General features: G+C 41.9%; 1 protein-coding gene across 1 annotated transcript; it reads right to left on the bottom strand.

The window, feature by feature from the left end:
* Positions 1–20,198: 20,198 nt before the first annotated feature.
* Positions 20,199–24,539, bottom strand: LOC139958627 (tartrate-resistant acid phosphatase type 5-like). The gene has a single exon (XM_071955843.1). It carries the CDS (start codon positions 24,001–24,003, stop codon positions 22,963–22,965), a length of 1,041 nt encoding a protein of 346 aa, XP_071811944.1. The 5' UTR covers positions 24,004–24,539; the 3' UTR covers positions 20,199–22,962.
* Positions 24,540–24,854: the final 315 nt, after the last annotated feature.

The following is a 24,854-nucleotide window of genomic DNA, read 5'->3' on the forward strand; positions in this document are numbered from 1 at the left end:
GATTTGGGCTCCTGGGCATCGATTACCCCCTGTGACGTCATTTTGACCAAATCCATTTTTTGGGCAATTTCGGTAAAAACCGTAAGGGGTACCCCTTATGGTTTTTTTGGGTGAAAATAATTTTTGTCGCAAAGACGGGCAGTGTGTATCTTTTCTGGTTGTTCTCGACACGCTGATCACGAATCTGAAGTTAATTTTGGAATTAGGCGTTGTGTGGGTGCGTGGGGGGCCAAAAACCATTGGGAGGGGGGCACGACCCCAAGTGGGTGTCTCCAAAAAAGAACGAAATACACCTGTTCCGGTGCTTCTTGGGGCGCTGATGATGAATCTGAGATTATTTTGGCGGTTCGGAGACGTGGGGAGTGGTGGGGGAATTTAATGCCTTCCGGGCGTTCCATGGCGCACGCTACCGAGAGTTTCTTGCTGACTGTTTGTACTTTTTCTCAAAATGACCCCCCTACCACCCCGGAGAAGCAACACACCTATGAGTTTCATTCTAATTTGGAAAGGGGACACCCTAGCGGTGGTACCCTTAAAAGATGGCCGTAATCGGACCACCCCAGTAACCATGGTAACGCTCCAAAGTAGAAGGGTCGTGATTTTCCCGTACATAGTAACACTAATTATTATGACTTTTTCGGATTTTTTCACAACTGACCCCCCTACCACCCCGGAGAAGAGACCCACCTACAGGTTTCATCCTATTTTAGAAAGGGGACACCCTAGCGGTGGTACCCCGAAAAGATGGCCGTAATCGGACCACCCCAGAAACCATGGTAACGCTCCAGAGTAGAAGAGTCGGGATTTTCCCGTACATAGTAACACTAATTATTATGGCCTTTTCGGTTGTTTTTCAAAATGACCCCCCGACCACCCCGGAGAAGTGACAAACCTAGGAGTTTTATTCTAATTTTGGAAAGGGGACACCCTAGCGGTGGTACCCTTAAAAGATTGGGTAATTTGGACTCACCTAGTAACCATGGTAACGCTCCAAAGTAGAAGGATCGGAATTTTTTGGGATTTTATTTCAAAATGACCCCCCTATCACCCCGGGGAAGAAACGCACCTACAAGTTTCATAGTATTTTAGAAAGGGGACACCCTAGCGGTGGTACCCTGAGAAGATGGCCATAATCGGACTACCCAAGTGACCATGGTAACGCTCAAAGTAGAATGGTCGGAATTTTTAGGAAGTTTTTCAAAATGACCCTCCTATCACCCCGGGGAAGCAACGCACCTACAAGTTTCATGGTATTTTAGAAAGAAGACACCCTAGCGGTGGTACCCTGAAAAGATGGCCATAATCGGACTACACAAGTAACCATGGTAACGCTCCAAAGTAGAAGAGTCGGAATTTTTAGGAATTTTTAGGATTTTTTCAAAATGACCCCCCTATCACCCCGGGGAAGGAACGCACCTACATGTTTTATGGTATTTTAGAAAGAGGACACCCCAGTGGTGGTACCCTGAAAAGATGGGATAAATCGGACTGACCTTGTAACCATGGTAACGCTCCAAAGTATAAGAGTCGGTATTTCCAGAATTTAGTGTTGTAGGTGCCTGAGTCCCGAGTGTCCATTTCCAGGTCCCGACCGTCCATTTCCAGGTCCCGAGTGTCCATTTTTTTTGGTCTATCTCCAAAAGTGGGGGTTACGGGGGGCCGATATTTGGTCAAAGGGCTGAACTGTTGTCACAGTACACCCACCAACACTTCAGGTCAGTTTGGGTCACATGACTTTTTATTAAAGCCATAAAATTCCAGTGATTTACCATACTAATTTACTACTTTAGTTTGAAAAATGACTACCCCTAGGGTTAAGGTCGAAAATCGTAAACTTTGATCTCTGACCTCCAAATTTCTTGTGGTTGTTAAGGGTCAATAGGGCACTGACATATGCAAAGGGCAAGTATATGTCACTTCCGGTTCATGTGTTATAGAGGGTCAAAGGTCAAAACTGTCGTTCCTTCCACAAAAGGTCAAAGATCGTGAGAGTGACCGAATACCACGAAACTTGCAACGATGACGTGTGAGGTCATAAGGAAAGGTCATCTGAAAAATTTCGGCCATGAGGTCATCGGGTCAAAGGTCAATCAGAGGTCAAAAATTTAATTCATCAATTTTTTCTTTTTTTTTATTCGATATGATTAGTCGGACCACCAAAAATGGTCAAAAGTTTTTTTTTGACCTGAGGTCATACCAATCCAAGATGGCTGCCACTCAAAGTTAACCCCAACCCCTAGGGTTAGCTAGGGTTAGCTTAGGGTTAGCATATTCGACTCCTGTGTGTACACGATATGGTTTTTCGAGACACAAATTGGTGTCGTGATGTAACTCGATGCGTACTATCACGTGATTATCTTAAACTTGTTTCAAGTCGTTTACTTTCTGAATGAGGGCGCTTTAAAGTTTTACCTAGGGGTCCGTTTCTGAGACGGGAGGAATGAGCTATCGACCTGTAACTCACACCGAAGACTTATCACTTGAGTCTGTACAAAATAAGTTCCGCTTTTGACCCTTTTTTATTCTGACCGGAAGTGACGTCACCAAACGCAATATTGTCGATCATTGCAAAACTAGATAATCGATTGCCTTTTAAATAGCAGCAAAAATATGTCAGGACACGTTCTATTGATTCTGTGAATTTAAAAAAAAATCAATGTTTGACAAAATGGCGGCCAAAATAAAATATTAATGAGAAAATACTTTAAAAAAATATAAAATAATAATCAAAGACCGGAATTGAATCAAACTAAGGTTTTATAATTTGTAATTATCAGTTCTACCTAAATTTGAAATTTCGAGCAAATTGGGTGAATTTGAAATTTTCGCCGAAAATAGCGCCACCACCCGATGACGTCAGAAATTAAAAATCACGCGAAATACATGAAAATATTGTTCCCGATAGTTTCGGACATGCCGAATCCATTGGTGCTATTTTAGGAACGATCGGATGTTCCGTTGTTGAGATATGGGTACAGATGAGTCGAAAAGAGGGTCGATGTGACGTCACGCTACAGCAAAACCGGGCATCCGGTGGGAACGGGACATCCGGTAATTAAAGATCACAGATAGGGCTATCCATCGATTATAACTTTGCCTGATTTCCATTTGACCTAAGGTATTAAAAAAGCTGCTCGAATGTTGACGTCGGCGCTGGCGTCCTTGTTTAGGGTTATCATAGCTGCTACCGGTGAAAAACACCTATTTTGGGGGGGACCTCAAAAACGTATAGACTATACCCCCTTCCCGAAAATTAATGCTACCGTATGGGTTGTCTACACGTAGCTACGACTCTTGTCTCCCACATAGCCAAAATTCAGCTCCGTCACATACCCTCGGTGGAAAGGAAGGGGTACCGAAAAGAGGTACTTTTTTTACTTTTCAAGACAAAAACACCTATTTTTGGCGCAAGTAGAAATCATATAGACAAAGAGCCTTTTCCGGTCAGATAATTACACGAAATTGACGTATGACAATGACGAGGGTGTCTTCTACTACACGTCAAAATTTCATTTCAATGGGTACTTCAATGAGGACAGGAGGGGGGGTTGACAAGAGGGGGTTTTCCAACTTTTGCACGCATGAAGAACACGTATTTCTATCGGGTCCTCTGGGACCCTATATCTCCCGAACGGAAGCAGGTATGGACCTGGGAGTTGCAGATTTGGGCTCCTGGGCATCGATTACCCCCTGTGACGTCATTTTGACGAAATCCATTTTGGGGCAATTTCGGTAAAAACCGTAAGGGGTACCCCTTATGGTTTTTTTGGGTGAAAATAATTTTTGTCGCAAAGACGGGCAGTGTGTATCTTTTCTGGTTGTTCTCGACACGCTGAACACGAAAATGAAGTTAATTTTGGAATTGGGTGTTGTGTGGGGTCATGGGGGGCCATAAACCATTGGGAGGGGGGCACGACCCCAAGTGGGTGTCTACATAAACGAACGAAATACACCTGTTCTGGTGCTTCTTGGGGTGCTGATGATGAATCTGAGATTATTTTGGCGGTTCGTAGGCGTGGGGAGTGGTGGGGGAATTTAATGCCTACCGGGCGTTCCATGGCGCACGCTACCGAGAGTTTTTTGCTGACTGTTTATACTTCTTCTCAAAATGACCCCCCTACCACCCGGAGAAGTGACAAACCTAGGAGTTTTATTCTAATTTTGGAAAGGGGACACCCTAGCGGTGGTACCCTGAAAAGATTGGGTAATATGGACTCACCTAGTAACCATGGTAACGCTCCAAAGTAGAAGGATCGGAATTTTTTGGATTTTATTTCAAAATTACCCCCCTATCACCCCGGGGAAGAAACGCACCTACAAGTTTCATAGTATTTTAGAAAGGGGACACCCTAGCGGTGGTACCCTGAGAAGATGGCCATAATCGGACTACCCAAGTGACCATGGTAACGCTCCAAGTAGAATGGTCGGAATTTTAAGGATTTTTTTCAAATTGACCCTCCTATCACCCCGGGGAAGCAACGCACCTACAAGTTTCATAGTATTTTAGAAAGAAGACACCCTAGCGGTGGTACCCTGAAAAGATGGCCATAATCGGACTACCCAAGTAACCATGGTAACGCTCCAAAGTAGAAGGGTCGGAATTTTTAGGAATTTTTAGGATTTTTTCAAAATGACCCCCCTATCACCCCGGGGAAGGAACGCACCTACATGTTTCATGGTATTTTAGAAAGAGGACACCCCAGCGGTGGTACCCTGAAAAGATGGGATAAATCGGACTGACCTTGTAACCATGGTAACGCTCCAAATTATAAAAGTCGGTATTTCCAGAATTTAGTGTTGTAGGTGCCTGAGTCCCGAGTGTCCATTTCCAGGTCCCGACCGTCCATTTCCAGGTCCCGAGTGTCCATTTTTTTTGGTCTATCTCCAAAAGTGGGGGTTACGGGGGGCCGATATTTGGTCAAAGGGCTGAACTGTTGTCACAGTACACCCACCAACACTTCCGGTCAGTTTGGGTCACATGACTTTTTATTAAAGCCATAAAATTCCAGTGATTTACCATACTAATTTACTACTTTATTTTGAAAAATGACTACCCCTAGGGTTAAGGTCGAAAATCGTAAACTTTGATCTCTGACCTCCAAATTTCTTGTGGTTGTTAAGGGTCAATAGGGCACTGACATATGCAAAGGGCAAGTATATGTCACTTCCGGTTCATGTGTTATAGAGGGTCAAAGGTCAAAACTGTCGTTCCTTCCACAAAAGGTCAAGGATCGTGAGAGTGACCGAATACCGCGAAACTTGCAACGATGACGTGTGAGGTCATAAGGAAAGGTCACCTGAAAAATTTCGGCCATGAGGTCATCGGGTCAAAGGTCAATCAGAGGTCAAAAATTTAATTCATCAATTTTCTCTATTTTTTATTGGATATGATTAGTCGGACCACCAAAAATGGTCAAAAGTTTTTTTTTGACCTAAGGTCATACCAATCCAAGATGGCTGCCACTCAAAGTTAACCCCAACCCCTAGGGTTAGCTAGGGTTAGCTTCGGGTTAGCATATTCGACTCCTGTGTGTACACGATATGGTTTTTCGGGATACAAATTGGTGTCGTGATGTAACTCGATGCGTACTATCACGTGATTATCTTAAACTTGTTTCAAGTCGTTTACTTTCTGAATGAGGGCGCTTTAAAGTTTTACCTAGGGGTCCGTTTCTGAGACGGGAGGAATGAGCTATCGACCTGTAACTCACACCGAAGACTTATCACTTGAGTCTGTACAAAATAAGTTCCGCTTTTGACCCTTTTTTATTCTGACCGGAAGTGACGTCACCAAACGCAATATTGTCGATCATTGCAAAACTAGATAATCGATTGCCTTTTAAATAGCAGCAAAAATATGTCAGGACACGTTCTATTGATTCTGTGAATTTAAAAAAAAATCATCAATGTTTGACAAAATGGCGGCCAAAATAAAATATTAATGAGAAAATACTTTAAAAAAATATAAAATAATAATCAAAGACCGGAATTGAATCAAACTAAGGTTTTATAATTTGTAATTATCAGTTCTACCTAAATCTGAAATTTCGAGCAAATTGGGTGAATTTGAAATTTTCGCCGAAAATAGCGCCACCACCCGATGACGTCAGAAATTAAAAATCACGCGAAATACATGAAAATATTGTTCCCGATAGTTTCGGACATGCCGAATCCATTGGTGCTATTTTAGGAACGATCGGATGTTCCGTTGTTGAGATATGGGTACAGATGAGTCGAAAAGAGGGTCGATGTGACGTCACGCTACAGCAAAACCGGGCATCCGGTGGGAACGGGACATCCGGTAATTAAAGATCACAGATAGGGCTATCCATCGATTATAACTTTGCCTGATTTCCATTTGACCTAAGGTATTAAAAAAGCTGCTCGAATGTTGACGTCGGCGCTGGCGTCCTTGTTTAGGGTTATCATAGCTGCTACCGGTGAAAAACACCTATTTTGGGGGGGACCTCAAAAACGTATAGACTATACCCCCTTCCCGAAAATTAATGCTACCGTATGGGTTGTCTACACGTAGCTACGACTCTTGTCTCCCACATAGCCAAAATTCAGCTCCGTCACATACCCTCGGTGGAAAGGAAGGGGTACCGAAAAGAGGTACTTTTTTTACTTTTCAAGACAAAAACACCTATTTTTGGCGCAAGTAGAAATCATATAGACAAAGAGCCTTTTCCGGTCAGATAATTACACGAAATTGACGTATGACAATGACGAGGGTGTCTTCTACTACACGTCAAAATTTCATTTCAATGGGTACTTCAATGAGGACAGGAGGGGGGGTTGACAAGAGGGGGTTTTCCAACTTTTGCACGCATGAAGAACACGTATTTCTATCGGGTCCTCTGGGACCCTATATCTCCCGAACGGAAGCAGGTATGGACCTGGGAGTTGCAGATTTGGACTCCTGGGCATCGATTACCCCCTGTGACGTCATTTTGACCAAATCCATTTTGGGGCAATTTCGGTAAAAACCGTAAGGGGTACCCCTTATGGTTTTTTTGGGTGAAAATAATTTTTGTCGCAAAGACGGGCAGTGTGTATCTTTTCTGGTTGTTCTCGACACGCTGAACACGAAAATGAAGTTAATTTTGGAATTGGGTGTTGTGTGGGGTCATGGGGGGCCATAAACCATTGGGAGGGGGGCACGACCCCAAGTGGGTGTCTACATAAACGAACGAAATACACCTGTCCTGGTGCTTCTTGGGGTGCTGATGATGAATCTGAGATTATTTTGGCGGTTCGTAGGCGTGGGGAGTGGTGGGGGAATTTAATGCCTACCGGGCGTTCCATGGCGCACGCTACCGAGAGTTTTTTGCTGACTGTTTATACTTCTTCTCAAAATGACCCCCCTACCACCCGGAGAAGTGACAAACCTAGGAGTTTTATTCTAATTTTGGAAAGGGGACACCCTAGCGGTGGTACCCTGAAAAGATTGGGTAATATGGACTCACCTAGTAACCATGGTAACGCTCCAAAGTAGAAGGATCGGAATTTTTTGGATTTTATTTCAAAATTACCCCCCTATCACCCCGGGGAAGAAACGCACCTACAAGTTTCATAGTATTTTAGAAAGGGGACACCCTAGCGGTGGTACCCTGAGAAGATGGCCATAATCGGACTACCCAAGTGACCATGGTAACGCTCCAAGTAGAATGGTCGGAATTTTAAGGATTTTTTTCAAATTGACCCTCCTATCACCCCGGGGAAGCAACGCACCTACAAGTTTCATAGTATTTTAGAAAGAAGACACCCTAGCGGTGGTACCCTGAAAAGATGGCCATAATCGGACTACCCAAGTAACCATGGTAACGCTCCAAAGTAGAAGGGTCGGAATTTTTAGGAATTTTTAGGATTTTTTCAAAATGACCCCCCTATCACCCCGGGGAAGGAACGCACCTACATGTTTCATGGTATTTTAGAAAGAGGACACCCCAGCGGTGGTACCCTGAAAAGATGGGATAAATCGGACTGACCTTGTAACCATGGTAACGCTCCAAATTATAAAAGTCGGTATTTCCAGAATTTAGTGTTGTAGGTGCCTGAGTCCCGAGTGTCCATTTCCAGGTCCCGACCGTCCATTTCCAGGTCCCGAGTGTCCATTTTTTTTGGTCTATCTCCAAAAGTGGGGGTTACGGGGGCCGATATTTGGTCAAAGGGCTGAACTGTTGTCACAGTACACCCACCAACACTTCAGGTCAGTTTGGGTCACATGACTTTTTATTAAAGCCATAAAATCCCAGTGATTTACCATACTAATTTACTACTTTATTTTGAAAAATGACTACCCCTAGGGTTAAGGTCGAAAATCGTAAACTTTGATCTCTGACCTCCAAATTTCTTGTGGTTGTTAAGGGTCAATAGGGCACTGACATATGCAAAGGGCAAGTATATGTCACTTCCGGTTCATGTGTTATAGAGGGTCAAAGGTCAAAACTGTCGTTCCTTCCACAAAAGGTCAAGGATCGTGAGAGTGACCGAATACCGCGAAACTTGCAACGATGACGTGTGAGGTCATAAGGAATGGTCACCTGAAAAATTTCGGCCATGAGGTCATCGGGTCAAAGGTCAATCAGAGGTCAAAAATTTAATTCATCAAGTTTCTCTATTTTTTATTGGATACGATTAGTCGGACCACCAAAAATGGTCAAAAGTTTTTTTTTGACCTAAGGTCATACCAATCCAAGATGGCTGCCACTCAAAGTTAACCCCAACCCCTAGGGTTAGCTAGGGTTAGCTTAGGGTTAGCACATTCGACTCCTGTGTGTACACGATATGGTTTTTCGGGATACAAATTGGTGTCGTGATGTAACTCGATGCGTACTATCACGTGATTATCTTAAACTTGTTTCAAGTCGTTTACTTTCTGAATGAGGGCGCTTTAAAGTTTTACCTAGGGGTCCGTTTCTGAGCAGGAGGAATGAGCTATCGACCTGTAACTCACACCGAAGACTTATCACTTGAGTCTGTACAAAATAAGTTCCGCTTTTGACCCTTTTTTATTCTGACCGGAAGTGACGTCACCAAACGCAATATTGTCGATCATTGCAAAACTAGATAATCGATTGCCTTTTAAATAGCAGCAAAAATATGTCAGGACACGTTCTATTGATTCTGTGAATTTAAAAAAAAATCAATGTTTGACAAAATGGCGGCCAAAATAAAATATTAATGAGAAAATACTTTAAAAAAATATAAAATAATAATCAAAGACCGGAATTGATTCAAACTAAGGTTTTATAATTTGTAATTATCAGTTCTACCTAAATCTGAAATTTCGAGCAAATTGAGTGAATTTGAAATTTTCGCCGAAAATAGCGCCACCACCCGATGACGTCAGAAATTAAAAATCACGCGAAATACATTGAAATATTGTTCCCAATAGTTTCGGACATGCCGAATCCATTGGTGCTATTTAAGGAACGATCGGATGTTCCGTTGTTGAGATATGGGTACAGATGAGTCGAAAAGTGGGTCGATGTGACGTCACGCTACAGCAAAACCGGGCATCCGGTGGGAACGGGACATCCGGTAATTAAAGATCACAGATAGGGCTATCCATCGATTATAACTTTGCCTGATTTCCATTTGACCTAAGGTATTAAAAAAGCTGCTCGAATGTTGACGTCGGCGCTGGCGTCCTTGTTTAGGGTTATCATAGCTGCTACCGGTGAAAAACACCTACTTTGGGGGGGACCTCAAAAACGTATAGACTATACCCCCTTCCCGAAAATTAATGCTACCGTATGAGTTGTCTACACGTAGCTACGACTCTCTTCTCCCACATAACCAAAATTCAGCCCCGTCACATACCCTCGGTGGAAAGGAAGGGGTACCGAAAAGAGTTACTTTTTTAACTTTTCAAGACAAAAACACCTATTTTTGGCGCAGATAGAAATCATATATACAAAGAGCCTTTTCCGGTCAGATATTTACACGAAATTGATCAATGACAATGACGAGGGTGTCTTCTACTACACGTCAAAATTTCATGTCGATGGGTACTTCAGAGAAGACAGGAGGGGGGTTGACAAGAGGGGGTTTTCCAACTTTTGCACGTATGAAGAACACGTATTTCTATCGGGTCCTCTAGGACCCTATATCTCCCGAACGGAAGCAGGTATGGACCTGGGAGTTGCAGATTTGGGCTCCTGGGCATCGATTACCCCCTGTGACGTCATTTTGACCAAATCCATTTTGGGGCAATTTCGGTAAAAACCGTAAGGGTTTAACCCTTATGGTTTAACCCTTATGGTTTTTTTGGGTGAAAATAATTTTTGTCGCAAAGACGGGCAGTGTGTATCTTTTCTGGTTGTTCTCGACACGCTGATCACGAATCTGAAGTTAATTTTGGAATTGGGTGTTGTGTGGGGTCATGGGGGGCCAAAAACCATTGGGAGGGGGGCACGACCCCAAGTGGGTGTCTACATAAACGAATGCAATACACCTGTTCCGGTGCTTCTTGGGGCGCTGATGATGAATCTGAGATTATTTTGGCGGTTTGGAGGCGTGGGGAGTGGTGGGGGAATTTAATACCTTCCGGGCGTCCCATGGCGCACGCTACGGAGAGTTTTTGGCTGATTGTTTGTACTTTTTCTCAAAATGACCCCCCTACCACCCGGAGAAGTGACACACCTAGGTGTTTCATTCTAATTTGGGAAGGGGACACCCTAGCGGTGGTACCCTTAAAAGATGGCCGTAATCGGACCACCCCAGTAACCATGGTAACGCTCCAAAGTAGAAGGGTCAGGATTTTCCCGTACATAGTAACACTAATTATTATGACATTTTCGGATTTTTTCCAAAATGACCCCCCCACCATCCCGGAGAAGTCTCACACCTACAAGTTTCATTCTAATTTGGGAAGGGGACACCCTAGCGGTGGTACCCTTAAAAGATGGCCGTAATCGGACCACCCCAGTAACCATGGTAACGCTCCAAAGTAGAAGAGTCGGGATTTTCCCGTACATAGTAACACTAATTATTATGACCTTTTCGGATTTTTTTCCAAAATGACCCCCCACCACCCCGGAGAAGAGACGCACCTAATAGTTTCATCCTATTTCGGAAAGGGGACACCCTAGCGGGTGTACCCCGAAAAGATGGCCGTAGTCGGACCTCCCCAGTAACCATGGTAACGCTCCAAAGTAGAAGGGTCGGGATTTTCAAAAACGTATATAGCAAATTATTATGCCTTTTCAGATTTTGTTTCAAAATGACCCCCCTATCACCCAGGAATGAAAGGTACCTACAAGTTTCATACTAATTCGGAAAGGGGACACACTAGCGGTGGTACCCTGATAGGATGGCCGTAATCGGACCACTCCAGTAACCATGGTAACGCTCCAAAGTAGATGGGTCGGGGTTTTCCCGTACGTAGTAACACTAATTATTTTGGCCGTTTTAGATTTTTTTCAAAATGACCCCCCGACCACCCCGGGGAAGTATCGAACCTATTAATTTCATCCTATTTCGGACAGATGACACCCTAGCGGTGGTACCCTGAAAAGATGGGGGAAATCGGACTGACCCAGTAACCATGGTAACGTTCCAAAGTATAAAAGTCGGTTTTTTCCCGTATATAGAGTAATTTAGTGTTAGGCAGATTGGTTAATGATTTTTAATTAATTAACCGAATATGCAAATGAGCTGAAATTTTTATGACGTCATCGATAGGATGTAACGGAAGGGTAAAAAATGTTTGAAGGTGCCCCCCCAAGTTTTGCACTTGGGAAGGGGGTCCCCCACCCCAAAAATTCACCCCCCTCCAATTTTTACCAAAATGGTGCCAATTTGTCGAGGGGGTGCAGGGGTACCTAAAAAAATTAATTTCGACACCCCCACCCCCGGGGAAGCATTTTTTTGGTAATATTTTGTCAAGTCCCGACCGTCCATTTTCATTAGGTCCCGACCGTCCATTTCCAAGTCCCGATCGTCCATTTCCAAGTCCCGACCGTCCATTTTCAGGTCCCGACCGTCCATTTTGAAGTCCCGACCGTCCATTTTCGTACTCTAACATTTTTCGAAAAAGTGCCAAGTCCCGACCGTCCATTTTCAAGTCCCGACCGTCCATTTTCAAGTCCCGACCGTCCATTTCTAGGTCCCGAGTGTCCAAGTGTCTGAACCCTAACCCTAACCCTAACCCTAACCCTAACCCTAACCCTAACCCTAACCCTAACCCTAACCCTAACCCTAACCCTAACCCTAACCCCTAACCCTAACCCTAACCCTAACCCTAACCCTAACCCTAACCCTAACCCTAACCCTAACCCTAACCCTAACCCTAACCCTAACCCTAACCCTAACCCTAACCCTAACCCTAACCCTAACCCTAACCCTAACCCTAACCCTAACCCTAACCCTAACCCTAACCCTAACCCTAACCCTAACCCTAACCCTAACCCTAACCCTAACCCTAACCCTAACCCTAACCCTAACCCTAACCCTAACCCTAACCCTAACCCTAACCCTAACCCTAACCCTAACCCTAACCCTAACCCTAACCCTAACCCTAACCCTAACCCTAACCCTAACCCTAACCCTAACCCTAACCCTAACCCTAACCCTAACCCTAACCCTAACCCTAACCCTAACCCTAACCCTAACCCTAACCCTAACCCTAACCCTAACCCTAACCCTAACCCTAACCCTAACCCTAACCCTAACCCTAACCCTAACCCTAACCCTAACCCTAACCCTAACCCTAACCCTAACCCTAACCCTAACCCTAACCCTAACCCTAACCCTAACCCTAACCCTAACCCTAACCCTAACCCTAACCCTAACCCTAACCCTAACCCTAACCCTAACCCTAACCCTAACCCTAACCCTAACCCTAACCCTAACCCTAACCCTAACCCTAACCCTAACCCTAACCCTAACCCTAACCCTAACCCTAACCCTAACCCTAACCCTAACCCTAACCCTAACCCTAACCCTAACCCTAACCCTAACCCTAACCCTAACCCTAACCCTAACCCTAACCCTAACCCTAACCCTAACCCTAACCCTAACCCTAACCCTAACCCTAACCCTAACCCTAACCCTAACCCTAACCCTAACCCTGACCCTAACCCTAACCCTAAATAAAGAGTATCTTATGCTAAGGTATGTGTGAATGATACATAGTGAGTTCTTTCAAGTATGTTATGCTAGCTTTATACTATAGCTTTCACGAGGTACATAGTGTATACTAAACAGAATGTTATGCCAACGTATACCCATGGTGAATATAAACAACTATGTTATGCTTAGTGTGAAGCGTATTCTGGTTTGTCATATTGTCTTCTTATTGTTATTTATGACGTCACACATGGCTCTGTGTTTTGGTGGTTTTTCCTGTGGTGTTGCGGGCTATGAACCACGCGTAATTAGAAGCGTATACAGATGTTTTGTTTTAAATGATTCGGTTTGTGGGGTTGGAAGACAGCCAAACTGGTTCAAATTGGTTGAGTGCCAATTTGCATGTGCTCATCTGCATATAAGGTTAGCACCGGGTGAGGGGTTAGCTATAAGTTTGGACCAATCAGGTTGAAGGGCAGAGCGTGTGCCCTGTGCATTGCGTCGTAATTTGTTATTTTTAAGTGTGTCCTAAAGTGTGTCCTAAAGAAGTGTGTCCTCAAGACGTATCGGGGAGTTTAAGTTTAAGTTTCTCCCGAAGCCTGAAGCATACATGGGGGCCACTTCGTCCCAAGTGTACTGAAGCATATATGGGGGCCACTTGGTCCCCAGTGTATTGAAGCATACATGGCAGAGTTGGGGACTCGAGTCAGGGACTCGGACTCGAGTCCGACTCGAGTCGCAAATTTTAGGACTTGAGACTCGACTCGAGACTCGGCTGTCAGAGACTTGGGACTTGACTTGAGACTTGCCCAAAAAGTTAGCAAAGACTTGGGACTTGACTTGAGACTTGCCTTCAAAAGACTCGGTTTTTCTACTAGAGACTTGTTTGTGAAATACATGTATTTCACAATTTGCTAATCATTAAATAACTTCATAAGTTGATATCGATAATAAATAATTATGGTTTCGTGTACGTGTACGCAGGGCCGTCTTAAGTGATCACCGGGCCCTGGGCCCGGCAATGGAGCGGGGCCCATCAATCAAGTGAGTTCGAAAAAAGTTGCGTGAAAAATTGACATACTTGACAATCGCTCAAGCATAGACATGCCTGCATTTACCACCCCTCCCTATGTCGCACATAAAGCATAAAACTTTAGCTGAATAACATACGTGATATATCTAAAAAATGAAATACATTATAGAAGAGAAATCTTCCAGTTGCCCTCCATCCCTTCCCTAACAATACTGGACTTACCATTTGTAACACCCTTGTGTTGAGTCTTTCAACTGAGAGGGAGGTGTAGGCGGTTTTACACTATCTAACGCAACGTAGTCGCCAAGAACATGAAGTATTTTTAAGGGAGGGCCCGAGGAACATGAACTTATAGCATGCTCCTCATGGTGAAACATAATTGCACCTATTAGGTGAATTGATCGGTGTACTGTTAATAGTAGGAGAGACTAGCGTAGGTTCTTATGACCAACTAGACCGGTTTCTGCTTTCAAACTTCATAGGAGGAGCTTTATCAGTAGTAGCCTTTGAATATTTTATATTCGGCCTGGGCGTCTCGTTCTCAAAATGCATCTATTTTCTGTGCACGAGTTTTTATGGACTCATGGTGCAGCTATAAGAGCATCTAAAAGAGCTTCGTGTGAACCTTGAGAGTCAGCTGATTCTTCGTTAGTACGAAACCTTGAGTTAACAAGTAAATCTTTGAGATTTTGGGCCCTATTGTAGGCTAGAATCGGTTCTTTTGGAAACAGTTTGGATAATTGTTGCGTGTTGCGAGAAGTGCCAATGTTTCTAAAGTGTTTTTTTTTTTCAAATGAGTGGTTTTGATATGGGGTGTAAAGGTGAGCTTGAACACAAGTGGTGGTTCCTTTTGTTTAGGTTTGGTAGTGAGGTATTGCCCACGGTTTTCAAATTTTATGCCTTTCGTGGCTGAGGCAATTTCCTCTTTCTTATAGTTACGGAGTAACAGTTTCTCTGTGTAAGCCTTCGGGGCATTGTATATTCCAGGGTTGCCAACTCAGATTTGAATATTTAATGTCAAACTCTCAAGTGTTTCACCAACTCTCGTCACAAGTTGTCAAGTATCGAATTCAATCAGGCATAATGGCCTATTCAATAAGTTTTCCTCTCAGATTAAGACACGGGGTTACTGTGATTGCGGGGCCCCTGACATCGCGGGGCCCTGGGCCAGGGCCCAGTGGGCCCATGCGTTAAGACGGCCCTGCGTGTACGCTCGAATTACGAGCGCCCAACGACGATTACAGGCGTTACCATAACTACCATTGGCTTGGTTGAATATTCCATCCAGGGCTGCTGTTTGGCTGAAAGTTGGCCTTTTTCAATAAAACAGTGGCTAGCAAATTTTGAGGTAATTTGTTCCGTGGCGTGTGCCCCGGTTTTGCTATTCGGCTGTTTAATTTATACCACATAATTCCTGGAACACTGTTACATTATTCATAGCCTGCATCATTGTATTCAAACTTCAAAGACTTGAGACTTGACTTGGGACTTGCCCATAGGGACTTGAGACTTGACTCGAGACTCGACCTCCAAAGACTTGAGACTTGACTTGAGACTCGCTCAAAATTTTCAAGGTGACTTGAGACTTGACTTGAGACTTGCTGGTAAAGACTTGAGACTTGACTTGAGACTTGCAGCTAGGGACTTGTTGACAACTCTGATACATGGGGGCCACTTGGTCCCCAGTGTATTGAAGCATATATGGGAGCCACTTCGTCCCAAGTGTAATGAAGCATATATGGGAGCCACTTCGTTCCTAGTGTACGGAATCATATAAGGGGGCCACTTGGTCCCAAGTGTACTGAAGCATATAAGGGTACCACTTGGTCCCTTGTGTACTGAAGCATATATCGGAGCCACTTCGTCCCAAGTGTACTAAAGCATACATAAGGGCCACTTGGACCCCAGTGTACTGAAGCATATAAGAGTTCCGCTTGGTCCCCAGTGTACTGAAGCATATATGGGAGCCACTTCGTCCCTAGTGTACTGAAGCGTATATGTGAGCCACTTGGTCCCAAGTGAACTGAAGCATACATGGGGCCACTTGGTCCCCAGTGTACTGAAGCATATATGCGGGCCACTTGGTCCCTAGTGTGCTGAAGCTTATATGGGAGACACTTCGTCCCTAGTGTGCTAAAGCATATAAGGGGGCCACTTGGTCCCTAGTGTACTGAAGCATACATGAGGGCCAACCCTAACCCTAACCCCTAACCCTAACCTTAACCCCTAACCCTAACCCCTAACCCTAACCCCTAACCCTAACCCCCTAACCCTAACCAAAACCAAAATGGCAATAATTGTAATCGCAATGCTCGGGCAAAACCGTTACGCGCACCAACTAACTGCGAAGGTGGTGGGGGGGGGGTTGCAATAACCCAATCAGAATTTGGTCTGATAGGATGAAACATCTCAACACCGATTCGAGCTTTGAAAAATGACAGGTTATGCATCTTACATTAATGCAAACAAAGAGGTATAAACATGGATCTGAATGTAAGAATACCATAAAGGAACTCTGAATGTAAGCTAACAAGAGCCCTCTGTTGACTTTTTTTTCTTCCTTTTTTTTTTCTTTGGCCACATTTGCATGCCATTTTAACCACTTGAGACATTTTAAATCGGGCAAAGACTATAAACAATAGGGAGTCCATTTGAGGTTGTGTACCAGGAACAGAAGTGCAATGTCAACTTGGCCATCCCTAACTGTATATACTCTGTATGATATCATAATTATCCGCCTTCTCAATCTCTCTACAATAATACATTTCATCGTCCTGATAATTGTATCCATGGACTCAGCGAGTCCAATTCTAGTCCAATTCTACAAACAGTACTTTTATTGAATTTGTGCGAGGTCGATTGTTATGACGTGTATTGTGGAGCGTTAGTTGGCGCCAATGTAAAGTTTGCTCGACTGGCTTGTCTTTAGGTAATACAGAGAAAGCTAATTTTTAAATGTCATTTCAAACGCCCGACCTCTGGTTACTTCCTTATCTTTTATTCATGTAGAGAAGAAAAGATATGAAACTTAAAAAGTAAAAGAAAGTATCATGCAGCTGTATATACGCGGCAAATTATTATGCCATTGCATGTTGCATTCCGACTTATTAACGTAAACGCGTTTCACTACGTCACGTCCGCTTGGAGTTAAAAGACGGGAAAATCGGATTTATTTTACAAAACGTAACTTTGCAATCTCATAAGGTAATTATTAGTTTCAAGTTCACAGCTCTTTTCAGTGCTGTGAGAATTGCCTTAGAAGGTATTCTTATAAAGCGCCCTCACATTCAGAGGAAATTACACTTAGCTCACCTATGGATATATTACGTGAAAGCATCGGTCTACAGTGATATGCATGCTGAGGTTCAGCTTCCTAGGGTTAGGGTTAACCCTAATGGTAAACTTATAGGGTTAGTGTTAACTTCCATCGGCCGCCATAACTGTTTGGAAAATTCTTATCGAAGTAGAAAACCTTTCCGCTGCCGCACGTACAATTTTCTAAATCAACCAGATTTTGACATTCTCCTGTGACGTTATCACAGATGTTTGGAAGGTGGGGACATTTTCCATAGAAAATATTAGTTCTGCAAGTTTCTTTCGATTATTAGCCTCACTTATGGTCACTTTAACTTCTAAACCGGAAGTGGTATGGGCTTCCGTCTCGAATATGTTTGGGAACTAGTGAACCATTAAGCCATACAAATAAAAGATAAGAGCGGACACCACCCCCTTCAAAGACCCCCACCCCGCTAGTCTAACCGAGCACCTTTGAAAAAACAGGTGTAATGGATTATAAAGGCTACAGAACAGGTGCATTATTGTGTATAGCTGATCAGGTGAAGATAACGGTATCATAAAATGGGTCCAATTTGTCAAAAGTTTGTTTCTCGATATTGCCTTACTGCATTTTATGCACCTAAAACTTAAAATTATGTCTCATTTAACTTTTTCTTCTAACACTTTTTTTTAAAAAGTTTTCGGGAAGTCTGAGTTTAAAGGATCCTTTTCTCTCACTCTGGCACATATCTGCAGTACTGGTCAGTTAAAATGGGGACAAGGAGGCATCAACAACACAACAAAAAGAATGAATATAATTATTCTGTGCGCGTGAGATATAGATGACCCTGATAAGATCCATTGATCAAAGTGTGCATCATATTCCAGGTATTATACAGGAGGACAAGGGGAAACAGTGAACCTGGTCTGGTAGTTCTACACTCGTCGTAATCTCCACAGGCCAAAAAGAAAAGGGGGGGGGGCGTGTATTATTTTATCTTTCATGTCCTTATGTCATAAAAACCTGATTTTTTACATTCATGCTAGAAATGTAACAAAACAAAAAAATACTTTCCTGATTTTGTGTATGTTTGCGTATGTGAGATTATATATGTAAGATGGTATTCGGTACAATGTCGATGACTAGGTTTTGTCAACTTCATTTGATTTTAAGCGTAAAGCCGTCTTAAGTTAGTATCATAATTGGCAAAATGTAACTTAAAGAACAAATTATCCCGCTCTGAACCGTAAAACAATGATAATGCACCTCGGTAGCGGAGTCTCCAAGTGAAAGATGTTAATAACAATAGTTTTAGCATGGCAAGCAACCCATCCTCGCACTTAAAGTGATGCAACATTTCTGGTTCAAGGGGTTGAGAGTGGGTGCGGGAACACTCCTTCTTTCCGCAGATTGTTCTCTGTTTTTGTTATATTTAGAATCAGCCTGCTGAACTTTGGTCCGGTAGTTAGCTATTCAAACATCTTACATCACTGCTCATTTATTAGCCGTGCTGCTGGGGTATTGTTCTTTTTTATTCATTTTCCTTAAAGGATGAGTACTTAATCTACAAAAGGGCAATGCGCAGCCTAGTAATGAGCATATCAGAAACCAAAGACTTGGTGATTCCTTGCCCATTGGAGATACTTTGTTAGGGCTTTGATTTCAAATTGAGAGTTTTGGATATATCATGTTTGTAGGGTTTTCACAGTTTGGGCTGTATTGACACCAAATGAGTTTGACCTTTACCAAAACTATAGAGTTCTTTTATTGATAAGGATCATCGACCTAGCAAATACAAGCTTCCTGAAGGTTAAATATTCTCTAATAACTAACATCCCATACATACCGTGACAACAAACCGTCACCCGCAGCATAAATTTGTTTTTGCAGCGGGAGGGGGACAATTTCTGACTATTTAAGGTAACTGACAAATATCAACGCCTGCCAATATCGAGTAGAACCAGGGAGTTCCATAACAACTCCCTGGTAGAACTGAGATAACGTTTTGCACGTAGTGCAGACGCCTGTTACCTTTGGCATGTTCAGGCGGGTTTTAGTAGGACCGTACTGGCCATACTAAAACCCTTGTTCTCACTACAAATACACTGGACAGAAAGAGCCAGAGGAACTCAGACACGCGGATAGCAGCTCGTACACCGGTTTAGTTGCGACATTTTTGTACGGATGCCTACTGCGGACGATGAAATGATACAGGCTAGTGCATCATGATCGTAGTGTAGAAACATGCATGTTAAGAAAGTATGGTCCATGTTAGGTACCGTACAATGGGTTTTCAGCAAACGATCTCTCTTGACCTCAAAAGGATATTTGACACGTATGAATTCCACAGCGATTTTGTTTTCACTAAAGGCAATCTACATGCTAAGTTTGTACATCAACAAAATTTCACTTTTAGAGTTCTTTCTTTTTGAAGATTTTCAGACTTTCACCTCTGCTGACCTTTGACATGGGTCAAATATATTAGGGATCTTCTATATAATATGGACCATCTACATACCGAGTATGAAATCCCTCCATTACCCTTCCTAAAATATTTCGTTGACATGCAGTTTACAAGATTTTTAAAGTTTCATATTTTGTGACCTTAAATGACCTTTGACCTCCACCAAAAAAAGGAGTCTTCTACTCGATATGGGTTACCCAAATGTAAAGTATGAGTTTAAAGTTTCAATTATTGAGATATCCTGTTTCCAAGAAAGTGACACATACATACACACGCTCACACACGCACACACACAAGCATGTTCGAATAGGTTACTTGATCCAAAAACATCAAATGTAGCCACATACTTTCATTTTCACTTTTCTTTTTATTTCAATGGCAGAGTTTGATATTTGTATTGCGTAATTTCTAAAGGCACAAGATATATGAAACGAAATACAGGGTAGTTTAGGAAACCGAATTTCCTGTCAACAACAAACAAAATAAATTGAAGTATCAGTTAGCATAAAATTGGTAGCCTACACAACAATACAGAATAGAGAAATGAAAAGTATGTTGAAAGAATTGGAAGTGGAACTGAAACAATTACAATGTAGGGAAAATAATGGGAGAGAAAGGTCAACAAGAAATGACACAAAGGATAAGTACTAAAACACTTGATTATACACCTTATACACCATTAATTATACACCGTACACAATTTAGCTTCAGGAACAATATAGATAATGTGATGTCATACGTGAACACTGACAAATTTGTATGTTTTTCTTCAACATCTTTTTCCAAGATTCTTTAAAGTTGGAATGGATTAACAATATATGAATACACTGCAGTCATTGGACTGATTGATGTATATAATATCCCTGAAGAAAAGTTGGAACCATATCCAATCCAAGGTCGAAACAATAAGGTGAAATATATAGAAAAACGATAAATATTCTGACAATGTGCAACTATGAAATCACACCTGTTTGCTTCAAGTTCAGTCATGTTATAACCTACAGTATGATAACTTCAACTATTAATATCTCAAACATGCAATGTAGCAATATCAGTAGGATGCTTAGTACTGTATGTGCTTCTTTCATAAGTCCAAAATAAATTTCCCTGGACTATCGTTTAGTGGATATCAAAATTTTGTTACTGTCCCCTCCTTCCCCTCCCCAAATGTCAGAAAGTCAATCAATATTCATGATTATTATCATATATACAATTATGTAACAATGACTGCCAGGAATAATGCAAACAGTATAATGGATGAGGAAACCAGAAAGCCAGTTAGCTTTGCGATTCCATACCATACCATACCATACCATACCATACCATTTGCTCAAATTTCAAAATAACTATCTATGTGGAGCAAGTGAGTTCAATTTTTCCAAGATTTAAGTGAGAACCAGAAAAGATAGCAATCCCTTGTGGACATCAAATATTTCATTAATTCATAAGGATTTTTAGAATTTCAAACTAAAATGTTGCAATATACAGAAAGAACAGTCTTCCTATGTGAAATATAGACACATTTTACCAATTTTGAGCTAGCAAATAAATCCCTTTGATAATTGTCGAGAGTTACATGACATTGCCTTCACTGTGAAATCTTTGGAGGAAATGACCAAGTTTCCACCATTTGAGATAACCTTTCCCCCTGTGAGCCAATTGGGTGCCCCCATTTGAGATACCCTGTGAAGCTCAGAGGGTGAAAACTAGTAGAAGGTTTAAGAGTATGTTTAAAGCAAGAGTATGAACTATGAAGCAGATTTCATTACCTGGGTGCCAGGTATGTTTCATTGAAGACCTATAGAACCACTTCACAGTACTATTAAAATGAAATGAAATAATTGCAGCTTTAAGATTGGAATTATCATGTTTAATTGGTTTTCAGACTTTGATGTCTGTTGACCTCATCTGACTTCTACCAATTTCAATAGGATTCTTGCACTCACCAAGCTGGATCTACATACTAATTATGAAGTTCAAGAAAGATGAACTTCTTGTGTGTCCTTGTTTACACGATTTAAGACTTTCATTTATATGTTGACCGCAAATGACCTTTGATGGCCACATTTTAATGGGGTTCTTGCACTCAAAAACATGAACCTGCATAAAATGTATGAAGCTCAAGAAAGATGTACTTTCTGAGTTATCATGTTCACAAAGTTTTCACACTTTGACCTATGTTGACCCCAAATGACCATTGAACTTCACTTGTACTCCATAAGACTGATCCACACACCATGTATGAAATTAATCTAAGATTCATAAACATCTCTATCCATAGACCTAGTAATGCATAGTCTCTTCTATGAGAACATTGGTGACATACTTAATTTTGTTGAATACTCTTTCCCTCCAATTGAGCAGCTCAGTTTTCAAAAATGTTGTCAAGATAAGTAAGATGGAAGTTGCCCTATCATTAGATCTAAAAACATTTATATGTTATACACAACTAGAAATTATTGCTTCACATCACCCTCTGAGAAATATTCTATATGTACAATCCATTTTAATGTAAATTAAAATAAACTATAATGTACAGTATATATATAGAATTTGGAAGATTCTTAATATTAAAATGGCATATATATACGTCACTCTGAATGATTTATTTACTGTACCATGTCAACATAATTCTCATTCAGATGGAAGAACCTGCAGTACTGTACTTCTAAATTTTAACATTAACTTTAAAGATAAAAATTTGTTTTAAAGGAACATTAGACACACAAAAAATGGCTCCAGTAATGATGTTTCATTCTACATTTTTAAGTAGCTGGTCTTACAGTATGTCCTAATCAAACTCCTCTACCTATTAAAAGACTCATTGATAAATGATAACGTTACCATTCACCAACTATTATGACAGTTTTGTACATAACCTGTACAATAAGGGAACCTTTAGCTTCAAAACAAATCCATAGTTGACATTTATATCGATGATGTAAGCTTGTGTACATGTAAACTTGTCACTTGTGCCACGTTACTCTACTTACTCATATTCATGAAGGCACATATTTGTTTTGTGGGATTAAAGTGATAGATTGCAAAGACAATAGTATAGTGCATTAGGTGAAGATACTGTACATGTACTACCTGCAGTAGGAATGGATGTTAGAAGATTCGAGGCTTTATCAGAGCAGAGTAGAGATCTTTACCAGCAATGCCATCTGCGAATGTTACCTGTATGCCATCAGACCATACCTCAAAGTAAGAAAATGCCCCCATACCTTTTGGATTTGCATAATGATATCTCAAAGACCCTTTGGGTACACTATTCATATGCTTAACTGAACCGTCTATAACATGAGCAGCCCCAACCACAAAATATTCGACCGTACCATTGACCTCGCGAATATGCTGTAGATTATGATCGTGTCCACATAGGTAAGAGTTAACCCTGTACTTCTCTAGCAGTGGCCGCAGTTGTGACACAAGCAGATCTGTTGGGCCATGCTCGGCGATGGACCATACTGGGTAGTGTCCAGCTACCAGAACATATTTTTCGTTTCTAGTCGCTTCAAGTTGATCTTTGATCCAAGTCCACTGCTTTTCTGCAGCAGCTATCTCTTCAGGGCCAGAAGGTGGTATGTTTAATTCATCATAAGAATTGCCTGCCAGAATAACTGTATCAAGCATCAAAATAATCAAGGAATCATTCGTGCCAGGAATAGAAAAATTCAGGCTGTAGTAGTTAGTGGGGAAGTTCCATCGACTAGATTTCTCCGTGTAGGCAATCTCACCAGTTACATTACCATACCAATCATGATTACCGGCGAGAACATACCAAGGAACTTGCAAAGAATCTGCCGTAAACACATTCTCAAAAGTCTCTTGGAACCGTTTATCATCAGCATCTTTCACTCCGTATGTATAGAAATTGTCACCCAATGCTAGAATAAAGTTCGCACCAATCGTTGATCCAATTACTCCCATTTGCTTTGCAACATAAACTTCATCTGGAGTTGTGTAAGGAGAGTCTTCGTTACCACCCCAGTCAGCAATAACTAAAAAGCTACAGTCACTGGTGCTATTTGCTGGTTTCTTCAAATTTGATACCAGTAAACTTTCGCTATTGATGGTCACCAGTGAAACAGCTGATATTATAACTATTGCATGGCAAGATGCAAAATTAGTTCCACATTGAAAGCCCATGATTATCTATACAGAAATACTGTATGCTACAACAAGAATATGTGTACAGCAGGTAGCTGATTTTTGCCTAGATGCTACTTCTTGCTAGGATTGAATATTGAATGCAAACGTCAAAGGTACTATTACTTACTGATACTAGTACTGTACTTGGCAGCCCAACTCGAAGACTTCAAAACTAACAACACTATGAAGTATGAGAAAGGAATTCAATGTATGGATAGCCTGCCGTATGGTTGGTTGGGTTAGGCTGGTGGTAAAACCAAACAAAAAATGTGACGTTGAATTATTGAAACATGGATCGCTCGTTACCACAACGCTACTGACAAACACGTTCGTTGCAATATACAAAAATGAGAGTAGTATGCATCATTGCGCGAAATTATGATGAGTTGACAAAATTGAAATGAATTGAATGCGGCCACTTTTCAAGTCTCGATTGCAAACACGAACACAACAAATCAGCTCTGCACTGTGCGTGTGTATCATTCATTGTATACTGTACATCTCATGTCTCGATCAGTAATTTCTTTGACCGGGCTGAAGCTGGCCAACAGACCTCTGACAGATCGCTGAAAATGAACAGCGTCTACCTCGAATAGGGTATTGAATTCATGCAGGTTGCACAGACAATCGAGCATTCCAAGGAAGCAAAGGAAGGTATCTCGAAAAAAACGTCGTCGCTAAAGTTCAACACTGTAGTCGCGGAGGTTGGCTGTTTGGGTCAAAGGCTGACCGCAAATTATGTGAAATATGCGGAAAATGTTGTTAACAGCAAAAACGTTACCATGCGAAGTGAGATGCTTTTGAGAACGAAGGGACTGGAGAAATAGACAAAATTGGCGAAGTTTTTA

The sequence above is a fragment of the Apostichopus japonicus genome, chromosome 3 (assembly GCF_037975245.1).
Source record: "Apostichopus japonicus isolate 1M-3 chromosome 3, ASM3797524v1, whole genome shotgun sequence".
NCBI classification, from domain to species: domain Eukaryota; kingdom Metazoa; phylum Echinodermata; class Holothuroidea; order Aspidochirotida; family Stichopodidae; genus Apostichopus; species Apostichopus japonicus.